The sequence below is a fragment of the Furipterus horrens genome, unplaced genomic scaffold (genome assembly GCF_987537825.1).
Source record: "Furipterus horrens unplaced genomic scaffold, mFurHor1.1.pri manual_scaffold_5, whole genome shotgun sequence".
Classification (NCBI taxonomy): domain Eukaryota; kingdom Metazoa; phylum Chordata; class Mammalia; order Chiroptera; family Furipteridae; genus Furipterus; species Furipterus horrens.
The window spans coordinates 63,169,468-63,185,501 of NW_028327175.1; the positions used below are offsets into that span (position 1 = coordinate 63,169,468).

The 16,034-nt window shown below is 37.9% G+C and overlaps 1 protein-coding gene across 3 annotated transcripts in view; it reads right to left on the reverse strand.

The window, feature by feature from the left end:
- Positions 1-4,493: 4,493 nt before the first annotated feature.
- The window catches only part of MCTP1 (multiple C2 and transmembrane domain containing 1), a 473,957-nt gene continuing 462,416 nt past the window's right edge, over positions 4,494-16,034 (reverse strand). For all 3 annotated transcript variants that reach the window (XM_090276498.1, XM_090276497.1, XM_090276499.1), the window contains 4 exons: positions 14,300-14,409; positions 11,617-11,726; positions 6,319-6,416; positions 4,494-5,369 (listed from right to left, as the gene is read on the reverse strand). In XM_090276498.1, coding sequence (XP_090132624.1) covers positions 5,298-5,369; positions 6,319-6,416; positions 11,617-11,726; positions 14,300-14,409 — 390 coding nt within the window. In that variant the 3' untranslated portion in view covers positions 4,494-5,297. The remainder of the gene's footprint in view (positions 5,370-6,318; positions 6,417-11,616; positions 11,727-14,299; positions 14,410-16,034) is intronic.

A 16,034-nucleotide genomic window follows, 5' to 3' on the forward strand; every position in this document is an offset into this window, starting at 1 on the left:
ATGGCTTCCTGTAGGGTACTGTTTTAAGTAGTACAGTTGAAAACACAATATTTTAACAATCATTTTATATAAATGGATCAGATGCCAACATCGTAACTACAGTACATTGGAGAGTGTTATCACATCAAGGTGTTTTGGGGGAGATTTCTCACCTGTCTGTCAGGGATGTGTCACAGTCATGAGCGATCATGGCAAATAAGGTAAGTAACTAGGTGTGTGTTCTTCAGGTTAGCATCATAGTGCCACAGGAACAGATGGTGTGTATCCCACCCCACAAGAGTTCATATGCCTATCTTCTGGTTATCAAGTGCTGCATGTTTTGTGATACCCGCCCCAAAAGTTTTTCTTTGTCATAGCTGAACATGCATTTTGTTCATCCTACAAGAGAATTTAAAAGGTTATGTTCAATTTCAAATAAAATGGACCACATTGATCTGTTTTAAAACTACTTCTCCAAACATTCATAGGATGTTGACTTTTCCAGGTGGGTACCCATGTGCTTCAGAAACCCTTTTATCATTTGGTAGGTCTCTGTGTTAATGGAATCTGAAGTTGGTAAGAGTTCTAGGACAAAGGTAAGTGATAGGTATGCCATTGTGTAAGGCAGGGTCAAAACTTGGGTTAGCTACCTCCCTTATAAAACAAAGACAAACATCCCAGGCTATATAGTAGAAAAGAGGTATTTACATTTTTATCAAATTGACACCAATAAATTGTTTTCCATGGTTCCAGTATTACATGTTACACAGAGATTTTGGCTTGTAATTGTCATGATCGCTGTTGTATAAAGGAAGAATGTCTTGTGAGAAATATTGGCATTTCCTTCCCCTCACCTTTTTTCTGTGGTCCAGCTGTCTATAATTTCTCTTAACTATTATTGTAGGTGTGTCTCCAGTAATCAAGAGACAATTTAAGAATGGCTGGGGCCGGGTGTGCACCTTTCTTCGTGAAGGTAGCATTTCCTCTAAACTCGTTACCATTTTGAACTCTGGCACAATAAAATGCTCAAGTTGACTGGTGATGTTGTGAAGCTTGTCTTTGACTGGGAAGTGGAACTGAGCCAGGTCTGGGGATCTCATCAGATGCATTCATCCTGAGAAGATAAGAGGTGGTTTGCAGATTTGCAGGTTTGCTCATTGACTCTCAGGGTTGGTTACTCCTTTTCTTTTTGGGAGAATTGTTACAATTTTTTTTTTGCTACAACTGAAAACTCTTTGGCACAGCTACTTTAATAACTATTTCTGTTTTCCTTAATTCAAACAAAGCTTTCAGTTTAGAGTAACACTATTAATTGACTGGAACAGAATAGCAATGCAATTTGGTTACCTTTTTAAAAATAGTCATAAGTTTTCAGTGACATTTGGAGGCACAAACAGAATATAACTAAAAAATCTAACTCTACAAAAAGACTGCTTGTACATAGGACAGTTCTTTGTTGTTGTCAGTTTAAAATGTGAAGGAAGGAAGAACCCAATAAATTGAAACTTATTTGACATCAATTATATATTTGATTGTTTCACTTTTGGGGGGAAGGGGACAGTGTAAGCCAGATCCCCCGGGAAAAGCACAAATACAATTAAATTTCAGCAAACCTTTCACAATGTTGTTAGTTTCTCTGACCTGTGGCCACTTTGGACATTTTTATTCCCATAATATTATTATGTAATGAGAGATTTTCCTTGCTATTTCTTAAGTCACAGTTTCAGCCGGAATAAGTCTTATGATGTGACTGCCACCGTACAAATGTAAAAACCAAGGTATAGGAGGTTAGGTTTTCACAAGAAAAAGGATATTTTGTGTTTTCTCTTTCAGTGAGTTATGCCAGTCGTCCTGGGAAAGAGAATGATGATTGAAAGGAATGACACTATTGTAAGTATTCATTACATTATTTTTTGTGTGATTTTAATCCATACTTGACTGAGCAGTTAGAAAAGACTGATTCTGGATACTCTAATCAAATAAATAGGCATCTTTACACACACACATACACTCACACTTGACATTTAAAGTCCCAGAATTTAAGTAAGCATTAATTTAATAGTAGCTGAGGCTTATGCAAAAACTATAATGGGAACCCTGGCTGCTGTGGCTCAGTGGATTGAGCATTGGCCTGCGAACCAAGTGTCACTGGTTCGATTCCCAGTCAGGGCACATGACTAGGTTGCACGTCAGGTCCCCAGTTGGGGGTGCGAGTGAGAGGCAACCACACAGCGATGTTTCTCTCCCTTTCTCCTTTCCTCTCTCTCTAAAAATAAATAAACTAACAAATAAGTAAATAACATTTTAAAAATTAAAAGAAAAAAAGAACTATAATGGTAGTTTTAATTTGTATTTCTGGAGCATCAACTGCCTTATATATTTTGGGGGGTTTTAAGGTGAGTACAAAAGTCAAAGATAAACATCTGGTTACATTTAATAAGTATAGAAACTAAAATTAAAGTCTCTAAGACTTGTTAATAAAAGAGTTGATTACATGGAGTATTAGGGATATTTGGATATTGAGATCAAAATGGAAAAAAAAAAGTTCCTATGGTCCCAGATAAGAGCTTGCTACTGAAGTTTTCTTCACTTTTAAATACAGAATAAAATTCTATAAAAGATGCTTACATAAACATGGCAATTAAATTTTGCTTTCACTATACTTTAGCTCCAGATGTGATTTTAATATATTGTCATTGGGTTGACCATTGCCTATGACAGGACAAGTCATACAGTAGGTAATCAATATACCACAAAGCAAAGTCACTTAAAGAATCTCTTAATTCAGGCTTTTCTTGTGCATAGAATGGTTTGAAAATAATTTGGAATCCCTGCAGAATCTATCAGTTTGAGTCTGTGGAACAGTACCAAAATGAACCAGAAGTACGAAGTTCTTTTTATAGAAGAAAAAAGTTAAAATATGCATTTCTTACAAATTATCATAGTTTGGAATATGAATGACCTTCAGTGAATTTACTCACTAAAAGATACTGAAGAAAAGATATCTTGAAATACTTACATGGCAAATCTCTCAAAACTAAATAAAGTTAAACAGCTTTGTAAACCCCTCACATAGGGGAAAGAAATAGTTAAAATTCTACATGACATAGTCTCTTGTTTTTATAGCCTGTGAATGTAGTAGTTTCTAAAAGCAAGGAAGCATCCTCTGGATATCACTTTCATGCCTCAAGATAGTTCTTACTGGATGCTCGCTCCTCTGAAGGTATTGCATTTGACATAACAAAATCTAGGTTTCAGGGAAAGCCTTGTTTGTCCAAACTGAGCATCGCTCCGTCACTCCTCTCTCAGCCACCACCCACCCCGCCCCACCCCACCTCCCAAAGAAAAGAAAGGAGTACTGATTATACTTAGAAAAAAATTTTTTTTGATAGTTAATGCAGTGAATGTATATAGTCAACATATTGAATTAAACATCTGAAATTTCATAGAATGAAACAAATTAGTCATCTGTTAATGGTTACTATCCATTAGGTACATCAGAGGTTGTAGAATATCAGGCATGTAGACATTTGAGTAGACACTGTCAGCATGAAACATAAATCTCACACAAGCTGTAATCAAAAGTTATTTCAAACAAATTATCCTATCAATAAACTTTCCATAGTAACGTCAACTTCATGGAGTATTCTGTTTTAGCAACAAACAGGGATGGTATGCGGATGTGAGTGTCATTACAAACATGATGCACTAAATAGAGCATATTGAGGTCACAGCCTTTCTGTAGAAAGGGATTGAATTGACAATCTTTCAACCATAGTATATAAACAGATCAAAAGAGTTCTATCATAAGAAATAGTATTTAACAACAGCTTTAAAATAAAAATACTTTAAAAATCAGCTTTGATGAGATTAAATTTATTTTTAAAGAATCTTTAGAGTGAAATATATATTTCCTGCTTTTGCTCTTCTACATTTTTCCAACATTACCCCCGCCTTCACTCTATTCCAGTCTATTATTAATAAAGTAGTGCAAAACATTGTAGCAATTTTAACCGAGCTTAGGCCCCTACCAAGCTGGGGGGAAGTAAGACTTTCTCACCAAATTATTTCTCTTTCCAGAGGTATACTCCTTTGATATAACTGCAAGCTAGATAGAAAAACTACCATAAGAGTCTTAGGAATGCAATTTTTTAAATATAGATTCTATAGTGTGTAGTGAAACATTTTTAAAGGCAAACTCCCCCTCCCCATAAGCAGTTTGTTTTACAAAATAGGTTTTCATGCATTCATATTATCAACAATGATTATTTTTTCTATAAATGAATATAATGAAACACTGGCATATCATTTAATACACTGCATTCTCCTCTACATTAAAATTCACACTAATAACAAAAATAGTATGCACTAAAGCATTTCAGTAACCTAGTGAGACAGCAGATACTTTATTTTTCTGTAAGAACACTTGAATATTAAATATTTTTAGATACACAGAAGTATAATCTGACAACAAAAGCAATACGGATTTAGTTTGCTAGTATGTTTGACAACTGAAATTTTGCTAAGTTGTTAATTTGGTACAAATTAAAGTAGTGATAGATATAAAAATTCAGATAGGCAATCATTTATAAACTTGGCAGTATTTATGTGTAATCCTGTAGAGATATTAAGGTTTTAGATGGAATGATAGAAGGTTTGAAAGTTTTCTTTGTAGGATTTCAGAGTGTAGAAGTTTCTTTTGAGGTGGTGAATGTACCTTCGATCATTAGCTTTAACTCAGCCTAGTCATATCTAAATACTTTGCTCAGAAATAAACATTGGGATCTGAAATCAGAATTTATGTTAAATTAAAATATTCACGTTTTGGGACACCCCCACCCGCCCCCTTTTACATACAATGTATAAAACATAGAAAACTGTAATGGATTACTTTTCAGATAAAAAGTCACATTTAAAAAACTTTAAAATCAAACGGACATTTACATGTTATGTAGATTTAATCAGAGCAAAGTATTTGATCTAATCTAGCTCTTCCACTTGTGATTGGAGAGGTGCAACTCTCCCAGTGTTGCCATTGTTACATTTGTTGCTCCAGTGTGTCCTAGTATTATCCACAGCTAATAAGGCTTTCACACAACAGTAAGTAAACCTTTATCAAATTGCTTCTGTACAATGGAAGTATATTTTCAAAACCATATGCCCTTGTACACTATTTACAAATTCTCTTGATCATGATTTTTTTTTTTTAAAGGCAAAATAAATAAAAAGCAGAAAGAAAGGAAATGCTGCTGAGGCTTGAAGGCTTTTTCTTTTATCTTCCCAAACAGATGCTGGGCTTCTCAGAGCTGGTGAGCTGGCTAGCCAAGATTGTTTTTCTTCCTTTTACATGGGCTATGAGAAGGATCTGGTTTCAGTTCTTGGTATTGCACCTGTTTAAACAGAGTTCAGAGAAAGACTGGTCAGGCGGTCACTTTCTGGCAACGGAAGGAAAAGCAAAGGAATGAAAGACTGCTTGGAGGAAAAAAGTGCTCCCTCTGGAAGCTGTATGAGATCTGCAGCTGGGATGCTGAAAACAATAGAAGGATACAGCAAGAGTCGGAAGGGAAATCCTGCCAGAAACTACATGGGAGCCCTGATGTGAACTTTGGTAATAGACTGGGGTTTCCACTGTCCACAAGATAGTCCATTACGAGCAAACCCATCTTCATCTACTCTGAAGGGACAGATAATGGTTCTTTGCAAGTTATTGTTTATTTAATATAGTCTTAATCTCCATCCAGCCCACTCTCATGTCTGATACTAAATCAAAAACTCAACTAAAACAAAGGAAAACTGTAACTAACCCAGCTTCAAGATTTTGATAAAATCATTTTTCATTTTACTCTGAAAATAGTTGATGATTAATGGGCAATAATTAACCTCAAAGGATTTTAAAGAATTGAGATGTGCCCCCATCTTCAAAAAGCCATCACTCTTCCCCCCTCACTAACTCCAAAATATACATCTTTAAAATTCATTTAATTTGTGCAAATTGTGCAAAGAAGTGTTTTTCTCCCAAATGTCCACTGGCACACTTTGCTTTCATCATCTAATATTCCTACTTCCTCCCTTCAGATAATTGTGAGCTCCCTTCAGAGACACCCGCTGAACCTTCCTTGGAGATTCGTCCCTGACAACTCTGGCAGGTTCTTTACGCAACCCCCTCTCATTCCCCATTCTTCTCTGTAAGTGCTTCTAGGTTAGCAGTCCCAACTGGGCTAAGCTTCTGAATGGCAAAACCTGCCATGGGCCTTATTAACTTTACCTACCTCCTCTTAAGAGGATATCGAAAGTTTAAAATGAGTGCTACTCTAAATGAAAATAATGAAATCTACATACCACTTGTACATCTGAAGGGACTCTGGAAAGGAAGTCAAGTAGTTCATTGTTGTCAATTGCATAGGGACATCGAAGTTTTTTTGTAAATTTATTGATGCCTGGAAAAGTAGATGAAACATTATTGAAATCTCCAAAGTTTGGAGTTACAGAAACACATTTCTGGCAAATGTTTTAAAGTGATTTGAAGATCTAGCTTCAGCAGCCCTTTACACTTGACTGAGTGAACCAACACACCACATTTTCTCACACCCTCTCTCCGTTCCTCCCTGTCTCCTTCATTTCCTTTTCTCTCCTTTTTTTTGTCCCTTTCCTCTCACTTTCCTATCCCAATGGCTGCTGTTTTTTTCTCTTTGTATTTCGGTGACTTCCTTTGCAGAAAAAAAAAAAAAAAAAAGCTTTATATTTGGGAAACAAAAGGCACCTGGCAAGAATGAGCAATGATCTTACTTGCTTTTCCTCTCAGTGCCCCATCTAAAATGAAACTTGTCTTCCTACATTTTGAATTGAGATTGTTTTTAAGGCAAGAATTCTTATTTATTGGTTTTCCCTTTTTCAAAAGATAAATTTTTTAATGTGTGAGGGGCCTGGGGCTGTCACTGTATGCATGCTAAATGTTTAGAAGACAGTTGACCTTGATTTTACTTCAAAACAACTGTAAATGTCCTTTGAGCTGGGATCTAAAGAGACATGTTTTCCGGACTTCCGGCCAAGATGGAGGCTAAGACGGACGCGCTAGGTCTCCCTCTACAACTAGAGAGGAATACAACTACTTCAAAACAAAGGATAACTAGAAATTCCAGAAAATAAAACTACACGGAAGCCCAACATATGAAGTTATAAACCAGCGGCGCCCTTTGGGCAGGTAAAAGCGAAAGGGGGCGGAGCTGTTTGCGGTCGCACCTGGGACAGCGGCGGGGAGAACAACCCCGGCTGCAGTCGAACCCCCGGCAGCTCGCGACCCCAACGCTGGGGAAAGCAGCCACAACATCGCCTTGAACAGTGAGGCCCAGGGGGGGCGGGAGGACGGATCCCGGTCTCCTAGCGGAATAACTGTGTGAATCCATCTTGGACCCCCGCCCCCAAAGAAAGCACCACAGGGCTGCGAAATAGGTCGCTGGACAGGCGCCGGTCGCTGGATTGTGACGACTACACAGGCACTGCCCCCTACAGCCAGCCCAAGAAAACAAAACGCATCTGTCAAAATGAGGCAGACAACTATAGAAATCCCGGTGGCACAGCTCACCAGGCAACAGATGGAGAACCTGACAGGTGAACAGATAAGAAACCTGTCAGATGCTCATTCTGGGCCATTGTTATCAGGTGGCTTACAGAATTCACAAAAGATCTGGAAAAAGATGAGAAAGAAGCGAAAAACACTCATAACGAAAGGAACAAAACCACATACGAGACAGATGGTGAGGAAAAAAAATCCAGAGTTCATTTCAACAAACTGGAATATGGAGAAGGAACAAGAAGTCAACCAATGCAGGGAGAGGAAATGGGAAGCAACAATGAGAGGATCAGAAACCTCTGGGACAGCTATAAAAGGCCCAACATAAGAATCATTGGTTTGCCAGAGAGCAAGGAAGATGAACTAGAACTTGAAAAATTGAGTGAAAATATAATAAAGGAGAACTTCCCAGACTTGGGGAAGGAAATAGACTTACAGGTCCAGGAAGCACAGAGAGTTCCAAAAAAACTGGACCCAGGGAGAACCACTCCAAGACACATTATAATCAAAATGTCAAAAATTAAAGATAAAGAGAGAATCTTAAAAGCAGCAAGAGAGAAGAAAAGAATTATGTACAAAGGGGTCCCAATTAGACTATCAGCTGACTTCTCAAGGGAGACCCTGCAGGCAAGAAGGGACTGGCAAGAAATATTCAAAGTAATGAAAATCCAAAACCTACAACCACGAATACTCTATCCAGCGAAATTGTCATTCAGAATAGAAGGACAGAGAAAGTGTTTCCAGGACAAAATAAAACTGAAAGAGTTCATTAGATCCAAACCACTGTTATATGAGATGTTAAAGGGACTGGTTTAGAAAAAGGAGGATCAAGACAATGAAATCTAAAATGAAAACTGCATCACAAGAAACAACAGAAGCTAGGGAATTGAAACAAAGGCAAACTAAACAGGCAACGAGAGTGGAAAAAGAACTATAGGTACGGGGAACATATTGGGGGGAGGTCAACAGGGAGGGGGAATGGGGAGAGGGAGGGAGATGATATAGGAATTAAGGATCATGGTAGGAGGGAATGGAATAGACAGAGAGGTTGAGAAGAACTGTATGCACAACTAATGGACATGATCTAAAAGGGGGGGACAACTGGAGGGAGGGGGGCCACTGGGTGGAGGGGAGCAGAGGGAAGGGAAATTGGCACAAATGTAATATTATAATCAATAAAACACATTAAAAAATAAAATAAAATAAAGAGACATGTTTTCCAAAGAGGACATAATATGGCCAACAAGTACATGAAAAGATGCTCAACATCACTAATCATCAGGGAAATGCAAATCAGAACCACAATGACATATCACTTCCCCCCTGTTAAAATAGTTATTAAAAAAGAAATAAGTATTGGCGAGGATGGGGAGAAAGGGAATCTTTGTGTACTGATGATGGGATTGTAAATTGGTGCAGCCACTACAGAAAACAGTATGAAGGTTCCTCAAAAAGTTAAAAGTAGAACTACAATATCATCAAGCAATTCCACTTTCTAGTATCTGAAGAAAATGTAAACACTTAACTCAAAAATATATGTATACCCATGTTCATTTAGCATTATTTATAGTAGCCAGGATATGGAAACAAAATTGTCCACTGATGGATGACTGGGTAAAGAAAATATGATACATATACGTATATACATATTTATACACACACACACACAATGTTATTCAGCCATTAAAAAAAGAATGAAATCTTGCCATTTGCAACTATCTGGATGGACCTTGAGGGGATTATCTTAAGTGAAATAAGTCAGAAAAACAAATACCATATGATCTCACATGTGTAATCTAAAACAAAAATGAGCTCATAAATACAGAGACCAGCTTGGTGGGGTGGTCACCAGAAGAGGGGCTTGGGTGGTGGGTGAAGGGGGTCATAAGGTACAAATATCCAGTTATAAAATAAGTCTTGGGGATATAATGAAAAGCATGGTGACTTGTTAATAATACTAAATTGCATATTTGAAAGTTGCTAAGAGTATATCTCAAAAGTTTTCTTCACAAGAAAAAAAACCTTTTCATTTCTACATCTCTGGCATTGGGACTTTTAGAAACCAATTTTTCTATTAAATTACATGAAATTTACATTTAAGGCTAGCAAAAGATGCTGCCATGTTTGACTTACTTGGATCATTTCTTGGATTATAACAGCCAAGAAACATTAGCGACAAACAGTATCTACTCATACAAAATTATTCAACACTTAATCTTCTGTACTACCTCAAGAGTCAGAGTAGATAGGGGTCAATGCAGGTGAAATTGGACCTATTATACAAACAAAAAATGTAAAGAGATAGGAATGTCAAAATAATGTATAAAAGTAATATCTATCCTATGTATCCTGTGGTATAATGTAGAATTTCAATGGAATGAGTATTAAATTTATATTGCACTTAAATTATCAAACATATACATATAAAATACATAAATAAACTAGAGCATCTTGGCCCTTCTTTAGGGTGCACAGCAGAATACTTTTATTCTACGATCATGATTTTGGTCCCTGTGTCCCCATGTGAGACCCATCTGAAATTTCAGCAATCACCTACCACTAAAGAAATACTGTTCTTGTTTTATTTCATTGGATGAAATAAGAGGCCCAAACACATGCTCTAAAAATTATGTTTAAGACAGCTAGCCAGTGAGGCCACCCCAGGTTACATAGCCAGATGTCTGCCATGGGCTCCAGTTTCTGAGAACCTGGGAAAACGAAATCAGAGGTTCACCACCTATCAAACTGAGATGGCAGGTCTGACCCTAGGTTGGTTAGAGGTGATAAACTGCCACACCTAATGCCCTATCCTAATTCCTTCACTAAAACGGCATCTGTTTTAAATATCAGAGGAAGGAATGAAAGATAAGGGCTTGAACATACAATAGGGAAACAAGAAGATGATGGAAAATGCCTCTTCTCTAGCATAGTATAAGTACTGTCTTAGTTGAAATTGTTTCTTTAAACTACAGAAATTAAGAAAAGAAAAAATAATCACTATTCTCCCTACCCAAGATACAAAGATAATGTCAGTTATGGTAAGAGTTAAGAGGGCTCACTCATGATATGACAAGAGACCAAAAAAATTGGGAGATAAGAATCTTAAAACTGGAGGGCTTAGAGGCATCAGACCCCCTTCTCACTTTATTCCAGCATATTGTTTTAAAGCCTTAAAAAGAAAATAACAAAACATTCTCTTTGATCTTTCTGTTCCAGTGTAAGCACATGTTTTCTGGAGTTAAGACTCAACTTTGGTTCTTTGCATTCTGCATAGGTTTAGCAATCTAGGTGTGTGAAGGCCAGGGGCAAATAGAGAATTCTGCTTCTACCCACCTACCCATTCTTGGGAGTGTGTGTATCATTAATGTAGTTTATATGTTAGTCAATCTTGAAGACTAAGAATTTTTCAAACTAAGAACTTTGTCAGATAAGGGGGAAAAACTCAAAACTATGAAGAATGCTGAAACTTGGTACATGAGAACTATTGGCCTGTAGCATAACTGCATGAAAAATTAGGACCCCCAAATATCACCTTTAATGTGGGTTTTTGCAGAAGCATTCCTATTTAGTACACATAAAACAGGTTTCTTGTTTCTGAACCACCTGTCAGTGCTAAGGACCCTTTCCCTGCATCCTAAAGGTGACCTTTTACACAGGTGGCCACATATAGTACCATGTTTATGGGCACTTCCATGAGACAAAGTATCAGAGCACAAAAGCAAATTGTCCTAAATACACCGTATGGATTGAAATGCCTCTGTTTACATGTAAGTGGTGAAAATAAATCAGAGCAATATCTAGACAAAGCTGCTGTTTGATATATGAAGAATCTGCACAACTGCATGTTTATAGTACGATGGAGCCTATGGTGCCAGACAAGAAAAATGCATTTTCAGGTAGACCTAAATCTTTATACTGTTGTCATTTTTCACCACCTGTCTCTTTTCATCATGGAGTGGCTCATGACCATAAATATAGGAAACTACGGACAGTGTAAGCTATCCCTTAAAAATAGCTTGTTCTTAGCAACTAGGACAGTTAAAAAAGGAATAAAAGGTTTTACTTACCCCAGACAAGGACAATGTACCTCAGTGGAATGAAGTACAGGATGACTGTGAACACGCAGAGGGCTACGATAGCCAGCCAGCTTAGGAATGGGACCGTCCAGTTGAAAGTACTGAATGAGAAAATCGGCACATTAGCAATCTGGCATTTCTTATCAGGAAGTGAGAAGGCGCCCTAAGACACTGAAGGAAAATATGAAGTTGTATTTCTTCTAATTTCCTGGTAATTTGTGTTATATTCACTTGGGGTGGGGTTTGTCCTGGACTGTTTTTGATCCAATAAAGGATTATTGTTAAGGGGTCTTCTTCCAATACTGTACTTCAACATAACACTTAGGAGTTATTCTTTAGCATTGAAGCATATGGCTTGCTTGTCAATCTAGGTCAAATGTTTTCTAACTTTTTTTTTTAAGTAAGAGAACCAATGTTGGATCAATCTTATTGTCTTGTTTTCAGTTACTCATAGGGTCTGGCTTTTCTGTCTTTGTCTTTTTCCTCCCATGGCCAGAGTGCGCGTCTTGTAACTGTTGCCAGGTAAAAGAGCATGGCTTCCCTCCCTTACTGACGCCTGTGCTTCCCTTGCCTCTGCTGCTTGTGGAGACAACAGAAGGCTGAGGGTCTGCTTGCTTTCCTGTGGCTCAGCTCAGAGCCATCCATCACTCTGTCCCATGTGTGAGGGCACTGGCTCTTCACTCAGAAAACCCTCCTTCTGGGCAGCTTCACTGAAGGGCTCCCTGTGTTCCTTCTCCTCTTGGAAGAATATCAAAGAAGCTTTAGCAGTGTAGCTAATGTCAGAGGAAACAAGACTGCCCTTTTCTATTCCCACAATGCATTATGGAATCTAAATCTAGAATATGACACCCCCCCCCAAAAAAAAGATGCAATTCAACAAACTTCTAGAATGAATAGTAACAAGATGTGGTAATTAGAGAGGCTTTTCACTTTGTATTCAAAGATTGCTTCTGAATCTGTGTTCTGGATAGATGCATTATATTCCACATGACCCTAGGGGAATTTCTCTCCCTCTTTCTCTCTCTTTTTTTAATATTCAAAAGATTATTGTGCAGGAAAGATGGCTCCTACAAGACTCACTGGGTCCTATGCCATGCTCCTATACCTCAGCCTATACTTACACCTGTATCACAACTATACCTATGGAAAGTTCTACAAAACCCAGTTTACCCCAAGGCTGGTCTACAGCCAGGATCTAGTCATATTCTTCAACTGGCCATATGTTTTGCAGCCAAGCACCTGTTCAGAGGTCTCCTACTACCCAGAGTTATAAAGAAACCTCTTCCCCTTGGGCATTCACTAGCCTGACTTCAGAGCTGATCTAGCGTCTTCTGGTATCAATGAGATGCTGCTCTCAGGTAGCTATACCCAGTGTACCTCAGAGAAAGGACAACACGCAACAGGGAAATGCCCCCTTTTGGACTTCACCCTGTGTTTCAGGGGACAGGATGAAGAGAGCAAGGGAACATTCTTAGAGATGGAAGAAAAAACATCAAATGGAAGGCGGAAAGAGAAAAGATGTGGGAATCAATTTTCAGAAGTCAGACTGGTGCTTAGAGGCACCTTTGGGAGTGAGGAAGGCTGTTCTGTCTAATGTGGTATGGGAAAGTGGAAACTCGGCGTCTATGCATGTGTGGAAATGTATTAAACACAAAATTATATGAAATATGATGCATTATCCCCTGAAACATGAAAGGCACCAGATGAATGACACATCTTTAGTTTAAATAATTTACTCCTTTCAAATTCTGTGTATGGCCAAGGAGCCAAATCTGCAGAACACTTTTGGTTATGAAAAATAAACAATGAATAGATATGTGAAACTGGGAAAATGTAGGATTAACTGGATATACAGCACTCTTTCTTCAGTGGACCATTGAGCAATCATTATGTAGGCCAATTTTACATCGTTTAATAGTACAGGGTCTAGTGTATATCTTTATTGAAAAATTATTATAAATCACCTTATTTATATAATCAACAGTTGTTTTTAAAAGTATATTAATAAAAAATTATTTGAAGTAAAACACAAGTAGTATAAAATTAAGAATGTAAGTTCCATAATTTTTCATTTGATATCAATGAAGCTGTATTTCCTTCTTTTTTAAAAATTAAGGTGATTTTTTAAAAGTTTTTAGAAAATTCTGTACATTTTTAAATGACAGTTTATTTCATCTATAATTATGATCTCAGCTATGTAAATACACAACTTTGGAAGTTTATTTTGGCAAGGTGCTATATATAATATGATTTTTTTTAAAGTTCAGACTAACTTGAAAAAATTACTCAACCAGTAATACAATATAAGTGTGTCTTGATTACCTGAAATCCTCATTTTTCTTGGTTTATTTTTTTCTATCATAATTTCATATTCTGTTTAAGAACAAAGTCTTTCACTGTGAAAATGTGCTAAAATTTAGAACAGTGTTATTTCTTCAAAGCTACAAGTATGACTTCTTTCCAACCAATATGTTCTAAATTTCAGGAAGGAAATTGACAGAACTTTCATAAAACCAAAGACTGGCAGAAACAAAGTAAATAATGATGAAACTGAGCAATAGCTCACCCAGAAGGAGTGTCCCCTGCCAAAAAGAATGTGGCATTTCACCCTCTGAGAAACAAATGGACACTCTGTCCCACAGAAGGCCAGGGCTAACATGTCAGCATCACTTACTTCTTTATCCTTTCGCCAAAGGAAGCCACTTCATCTAGGATGTTCTGGACACTGATACATACCTCCTGGATGGCATAGATTTTATTTATAAACCCCTTTTTTTCACTGTCCTAAAATATAATAAAAAGAGGTTCTGTGTGAGTAATGGTATTCTTTAGTGCTTGAATTCTTTGATTTGTCCCTTTCTTACCTTTTTAAACTTAAGTAAACTTTATATCTGCCAATATCTAAATGGATACCCATGAGAATTTCAGAATATAAAGGGAGGTGGAGGAGGAAGAGTAGCCAGCATTATGGTGTGTTGTATAAAGGTGGCTGCAAGGCAGGAGACTCACAGTCTGTTGCTTGTGCCCTGATGAACAGAAAAATTTCAGCCAGTGGGTGGGAGGGTATGAAGGTGTAAAAGAGAGGTCACGTCTCCTAATGACCAAATCCAGAATCTGTGCTGACCCTGGACCCACCAGGACTCATGACTTAGCATACCCAGTATTTGTTGGCTGCCACCACACACCCAAGTTGGGTCTTAGCTCCAGATATTTTAATAGAGAATGCCAGGTACAAATGAGAGGACCTGTGAACAATGAAAACTGCAAAAACATGACAAGGTCAACTGAAATCGATTAAGTGGATCCTTTTAGTACCTTACATAGATGATATACACAGTAATCCTAGCCCCCCTCTTAAGAATAACAGTCTCAGACTTCATACAGTAGCATATGCTGTGTTAGGGTTCTAACTAAACACTTTTTTTCCCTTTGTACTTAGTTCTTCATTTTTAAGCTTATATTGGATTTAAGCAAATTGGTGTGCTCCAGGGAACAGGTGGATAGGGATTGAGCATAAAGCACCCAGAGTGGTGTGAGCCTGGGGGAGGTGTGTACATTTTGTAATTTTAGACCCGGAGGAAGAAATAGTGGTGGCCTTTCACGATTGAAAATTCTGCTTAGTAGCCTGGCAGCACAGGCCCTTGCCTAGGCTGTTTGGTGGAGACTATCCAACCCTGATTCCATGACTCCATTCCTCCATGCCAGCTTAAATATCTATGAAAATGTAGATCCAATTTCATTACTTTAACTTCTTTTGAACATTTGTACACTGTGCCAGAACACTTGAGACCTCATGTGGCAGTTAGTGCTTGCTGAAAGCAGCCAGGAAGCTAGAATAATAATGTCGTCATGTTGCACATTTACATACTGACTTTCATTTCAGAAGAGTCTAAAGCACTTTGCACTGTGAACACTAGGCTGAGGCTGGCATCCTGCCACCTTAGAAACTAAGGGCAAGTGAATGACAGGTATGTTTGCAGCCTCCAAGGATAACAGGGCACAGTGGGACTGAGGACATGGAGTCCAGTTTTATAACATGATCTTTAGATACCAGTTACTTAGATCCTTGGCTTTTAATTTAATTCCCATGGGAGACATTGCCTACAATATTCATTTTGCTTATGCCACGATGGACTCTCCAACAATGAGGCAGGTGAACTGCATATGGCTCCAAGTGTAAGGAACAATTACATGCTCTCAGAGCCCTCACTGTCTTCAAAAGTCACCCTTTAGTCATTACAGATGGGTTCATCAATTTCTTGTCTTTTTTCCCTCCCCAGTAATAAAACAAAATGTGTAATTTCACCTATGCAATTTTACCCCTTAGAATAAAAGGGATAACCAGTGACTTTCTAGTTCCTTTCATCATTACAGAGTTGGTCTGCTCTAATCATCTCTGTGGCCTTCAG